At 41.2% G+C, this 6,000-nt stretch overlaps 1 protein-coding gene across 2 annotated transcripts in view; it reads right to left on the bottom strand.

The window, feature by feature from the left end:
* Window positions 1–4,881: 4,881 nt before the first annotated feature.
* The window catches only part of LOC130910417 (cytoplasmic dynein 1 intermediate chain 1), a 91,790-nt gene continuing 90,671 nt past the window's right edge, over window positions 4,882–6,000 (bottom strand). For both annotated transcript variants that reach the window (XM_057827694.1, XM_057827693.1), the window contains exon 17: window positions 4,882–5,378. In XM_057827694.1, the coding sequence (XP_057683677.1) occupies window positions 5,268–5,378 (111 nt within the window). In that variant the 3' untranslated portion in view covers window positions 4,882–5,267. The remainder of the gene's footprint in view (window positions 5,379–6,000) is intronic.

The raw sequence follows: 6,000 nt of genomic DNA, 5'->3' as shown, positions 1-6,000 counted from the left end.
TCCACCCTCCCAGTTCAAGTGGATTGGATGTTTATGAGTGATAGATTAATCGCGATTAATTGAGATAAATCACTCAAATCGGCTTTCACTGACGGCATTGGACATCCAATCCATTTGAAGATGGCTGGTTGGCATTAAATAAACGAATTTGCTGCCACCCTTCCAGTTCAAATGGATTGGACGTCTACGGGTGACAGATTAATCGTGATTGAGATTGATCACTAACATCGGCTGCCGTTGATGACGCTAGATATCCAATCCATTTGAAGTTCGATGGTTGGCATCAAATGAACAAATTTCCATTGTTTGGACCTCTTCTAGTGATAAACTAATTTAAAGAGTTTTAGTTTTTAAAGCCATACATGATTATCGTTGTCAATGGCACTGACAAAGTTAAAACTACATATGTCATGTATTCTTCTTCCAGTCTCTTGGTTTTCCCAAAAAGTAGGCCGTGTGAGTCACTCCGCGCTCCCCCCCTCCGACCTCTGTATGTTTGCGAGCTCCGTGTTTGAGCCAGCGGCTTCTGACCGCAGGCTCCTTGGAGGTCGCCGCTAATTAGAGCGCTGCTGGGCTGATTGGGGACCAGCTCAAGCTGCCAGGGTGGCTTTCCGACCGTAACGTGTTTGTCGTGAACACACGCGCACAACCTGCCTGTAATATTTGAGTTAAGGGTGTTTCAAGTTACGAGCGTGGTTATGGAAGGAGTTAAATCCGTCTCCTTAGACAGCCTATATTTCTACTTTATGAACCACTATTTCAAACTCATTTTTATTGAGAATTTGATCTCCATGTCACAAGTGATATGCTGTCGCATGTCGTTGTCGGAATTTGAATTACAGCTCGGCACAGTCGCACCATCAAAGGATTTTTGCAAAAACATTAGCCTAAAGAGTTAGCAGCGTAACTTGGAAAAATCATAATTCATCATCGTCATTTTTCCTCTTGTTCCCACCGCAAGACTGGAAGCCACAGACGAGAGCCATGATTTGTCTGCTCGTCGTCAGCGCCGAACTTTTTTTTAATCCCTCCCTGTTTTTCGCATTTATTTATCAGCGGTTTTGGAATTCTGGCTATTAGCGTTTGACGGTCAGCACAGGAAATTGAATTACTTGCTCGGTTTGTCGAGGGAAATTTCAACCTTTTTGTGAATGAGCGTGTTTCAGTGCCAATGACTGTGACAGACGTCCAATCTGGTCGGACTGTGAGGGATGGCAGCGATCGAATAGAAGCGCTAAAAGTCCAAATGAATTGGATGTCTATCACCGTCAATAGCAGCCAATTAGTGAAGTTATTCAATTAAAATCTTATTATAAACATAGACTGTATATTTCAAATTTGAAAAAAAAAAAGATTTATATATTTATTAGAGTTGTCCAAAACTTTTTAATAGACATGTGCCGATTACCGGTTTCAAGGTTTCAAAACCACAAAAAATTTCCGTCATACCATCCCTAAGGTATTAGCAATTTTTTATGTCGCAAAAATGCATGGAGAAATCCCTTGCTTGCAGCTGTAAGACTGAACCCTCCCCCACCAGTTGTTGCTCAGTGTCAGTAAGTCAGCTGTGCTACACGATGGCTGGAGGAAGTTAAACTTCTGAACTTCTTCCCCCATCGAAGAAAACAAAATGGCTGGTATGGGAATACTTTGGCTACAGAAAAGTTACATACGGTTGCGGTTTAGAGGAGGGGGGCCAACCGACATGTAAAAAAGTTTGCGGAGGGTGGCCGCCGAGGAGGCAATACCTCCAATATGATTTCGTATTTGTACAAAATTAAAGGTTAGTAACTACGAGAGTTAACTCCAGCGTGTTTAGTGTGTCTAGCGGTGGTAGAACATGTGTTTTTTGCCATCTGGCAACATGGTTGAGAAAGAGAGCGTGTGTACAATGTAAACATGATACGAGTCATACACAAGTGCTTTTTATGGAAAATAATTCAATTATTTTTGTTATGATGGTAATATTGAGCTTTGGCTGTGGGTTTAGGCCCACCTAAAGGACTGCATTTATTTTAATTTTATTTAGAATATATATATTTTTTAATTTGACTTAACATTATACTTATGTTCCAATTTGCTATAATTTGACTTAACATTATACTTATGTTCCAATTTGCTAATATGTTTTGAAAAATTAAATCCTGTTCAATGGAAAAACTTTTTTTTAATTGAACCCAGATATCTCAAAGTAACACATTTTAGAGCTGTAATTGCAATACCGTGATACTGTGAAACCGTGATATTTTGGCTTCAGGTTATCTTACCGTCAGAATATCATACCGGCACATGCCTACTTTTTGATCGATAACCGATATTGTCGAACTCCAAAAATCTGATACCGATACCAAACCGTTACCAATGTTTGCAGTCGTTGACATATCATGGCTAATTAATGAGTTTATAATTCATTATTTTTTTAATCATTTATCGTTCATTTAAGTTTTTGGTCCAATTAATGCAAATTGCCAGCTCACATAACAAATCCCAAGCATCTTAGTTTGGAAACATTCAATGGTCAAGAAGCGTAACTGCTGTGCTAAGCTGTGACCAGCACTTGTACAAAGGCAGAAGGCTTCTACATTCACTTTAAGGGCAACATGCATATTGGTCCAAAACCGATAATGAAAAATCAATATGTTGATATTATCCAGTATCATTTTTTAAATTCTTTTATCGGCCAACATTATATTTGACACTAATATTTATATTACAATGATTTAACAAATAACGTAAAATATAACTTATTAAATACATTATTAACAGTCACAACAACAGCAATATCTGTTAAAATGGCACACTCATCCTCCGCTGCCAAACCCTAGTCTTACCTGTCCTCCCTCCCTGATGCCTTTTACCAATGTTAGCCAAAGAGTACATTTATTAAATAACTTACTTATTTTAGTCGAATTTTTCTTATATCCCAGACAATACTTGTCGGTGGTTTAAAATTCATGACATGTTTTGGCGAACAATTCTACCTTCATCAGCTGATGGATGAAGGCATGACTCACTTGTCCGATTGACAGGCGAGTCACGCACTCTGCTGGCCTTTCACTCTTCCAGGATGCTGTTCCAGGTAGTAAAGAGTGTGTTTGCCCCCTTGTCCCTATTGATGGTCCTGGGGCTCCGCTTGCGGACCTCAATGGCCTCCCTGATCCAGCGCTGATGTTTGTTTTCTTCGGTGTGGATGACTCTGGCCTTTTCCCAGTTCATAACGTGGTTTTCCCTTTTGCAGTGATCGGTGATGGCTGACTTGTGATGTTCCTGTTGTGCTTGTTCTTTCATTGTCCTTGTATGTCTTATTGATGTCTCCTTCTCACACTTCGTCTTGTGTTCTGTTTTTCTTGTAGTGAAGTTCCCCCCTGTCTCCCTGATGTATGATTGATTGCATGATTTGCATGGAATTTCATAGATGGAGTTATGTTTGTTTTCTGGGTGGATTTTGTCCTTTGGATGGACCAATATCTGGCGGAGTGTTGCGTGTGGTTTGACCAGTTGGTTTATGTTGTATTTTTTCATGACTCTTTGGATACAATCCATGCTCCTCTCACGTACGGCAACGTCACCATATCTCTATGTTGTTGTTTTGTTTGTTCCCTCCCCACCACGGGTTGTGTTGTTCTTGTTTTTAACCTGTCCTGGACCAGTGTGGGGGTTGTACATGTCCTGTTTTTACTTTTTCCACACCAGCACCAGTGGCTCTCTGATGAAGGTGGAAGTGTTCGCCGAAAAATGTCAGTTATTTATATACCACCTATAACTATTGTCTGGGATAAAAGACAATTTTGACTATAAGTGTAGATAAAATTAACTCAGTACAACTAACTTATTTATTTAAATGATTTATCAAATTCAGTAAGTGACTGAATGTTAAATAACTTAAACACACAACAATAGTAATATCAATATGAACTGTTGAACTCACCTTCCCTGTTATAGCCTAGTCTTTCCTGTCCCCCCCTCTTGAATGCCTATCACCGTCAATGGCAATGCATGAGTTAAGCGCTGATCTGTGAGTTATCTTGACCGCACAACAAGTGATTTGGTGCCTGAGCGCAGGTGGTCGAGCTCTGAATAGAGCTCATTTGGTCGTTTTAAAAAAGCAAAAAGTCTCAAAAGGTCCAGTTGATGGTAATGACGGCGCCGTCGATGATTGAGTCCAATCATGCACAAGTGGCTGGGGGGCGCTTGGGCGCAATATCATCACTGCCCTTGGTCCACCAGTCACTTTGGCAGTGTGCATTGCTCTCATTACATTCCATTGTCTGCGAGGGAAGACGACAAAGGGCTAGTGATGAAATAACGACCTCGCGGACATCCGGCTCGACGGTTAACCGCGCGTTTCTTAAAAAGAATAATTCAACCCTTGGCTCAATGCGCACATGAATATATTTTGAGATTCTATTCGCGAAGGTCTGATTTGAAATAAGCGATCCATTTTGAAACACGTCTGCCCGTATTGAGCACACTCTTGATTGCAGCTCCGCGGGGACGCTAACGGGGTCGGCTCAGGACTCCTCCTGTGCGTTCAGTCCACCCGTATGGGAAAAGTGGGTGTACATTTTAAGACGTTTTCAGCCATTTCACATACTAAATGGAGTCAAGTGGACTGTTTGTCGATAATTTTGCGTTTGCGAGTAGTTCGCGAAATCCAGCAGATGGCGCTGTCTTGAAAAATGAGTTCTATGACACTTGGGCATAAGCAGTTGCTTATCATCATTTTCTGGAATGACATGCCTGTTCACAACAGTCACATTTGAGATTATTTTAGCACACAAAGTGACCCAACAAATGACCCAGAATTTAATCGGTTGGATTTCACAATGTGAGAAACACATTTTCTTAAAGCTGCAGTGCAGATGTATGGCTAAAATAGACAAAGGCTGAGCATTAAATTCTTTCTTATGTATTTATTCCAGTAGTTTTCAGTGTACAAATGTCTCTTCTGAGCAACATTCCGCCCAATCCGTCTAACGCTAATAAATTACATCATACGCTCTCCGGGATACGTACGGAATGCCGCATGCGAGAAGCAAAATGTGAAGTGACGGTGGCGTTTGTAAACAGTAAACGAGTCCATAGACCCAGCTTTAGATTTTTACGGCACCCGTCATATAGCTAAATTTTATCGTTAGCCACACCGAACTTGAAGATTCGCCAGCAGAATAGGAATATAGCAAAGTCTGACGTACACCAACGAGAGGAACCGATACGAACATGCTACACTTGACTTTGAGAAAAGCACACTGATGTTCCGATAGGTTCTATGACGCCAGCTCCATAGGCCCCTCCTCCTCGCCATCTGCGCGGTTGGCGCGGATCTCCATTAGCGTGCGGGCAAAGCGGCTCCATTCGTCGTTACGGGCCACCGACATCTAGAGGGAAATGATAGAGTTAATTTAATATGTTGATCATATAAATCTACTTGAGTGTGTTACTCTCAAACAACTGAACTTTGGTTTCATCAGTCCAAAAAATATTTTGCCAAAACTTCTGTGGAGTCTCCAAATGCCTTTTTGCGAACATTAAATGAGCAAGAATGTTTTGGAGTTTTTTTGACAGCAGTGGAGTCCTACCATGAACACCATTCTTGGCCATAGTTTTACATATAGTTGATGTGTGCACAGAGATATTGGACTGTGCCAATGATTTCCGCAAGTCTTTGGGCAGACACTTTAGGGTTCTTTTTTACCTCTCGGAGTATTCTGCGCTGAACTCGTGGCGTCATCTTTGGTGGACGGCCACTCCTTGGGAGAGAAGCAACAGTGCCAAACTCTCTCTATTTGTAGACAACTTCTCTGACTGTCGATTGATGAACATCCGGACTTTTACAGATGGTTTTGTATCCTTTTCCAGCTTTATACAAATCAAAGAAACCTTGATCGTAGGTCTTCAGACAGTTCTTTTGACCGAGCCATGATGCACATAAGACAATGGTTCTCATCAAGACAATTCTTACCAGGTGTTTGTATGTTATAGTGAGGACAGCTTTAAACC

This window comes from Corythoichthys intestinalis, chromosome 22, assembly GCF_030265065.1.
Source record: "Corythoichthys intestinalis isolate RoL2023-P3 chromosome 22, ASM3026506v1, whole genome shotgun sequence".
Taxonomy (NCBI): Eukaryota; Metazoa; Chordata; class Actinopteri; order Syngnathiformes; family Syngnathidae; genus Corythoichthys; species Corythoichthys intestinalis.
Note: the sequence above shows the minus strand (reverse complement) of the source record. Positions and strands in the feature narration are given on the sequence as shown.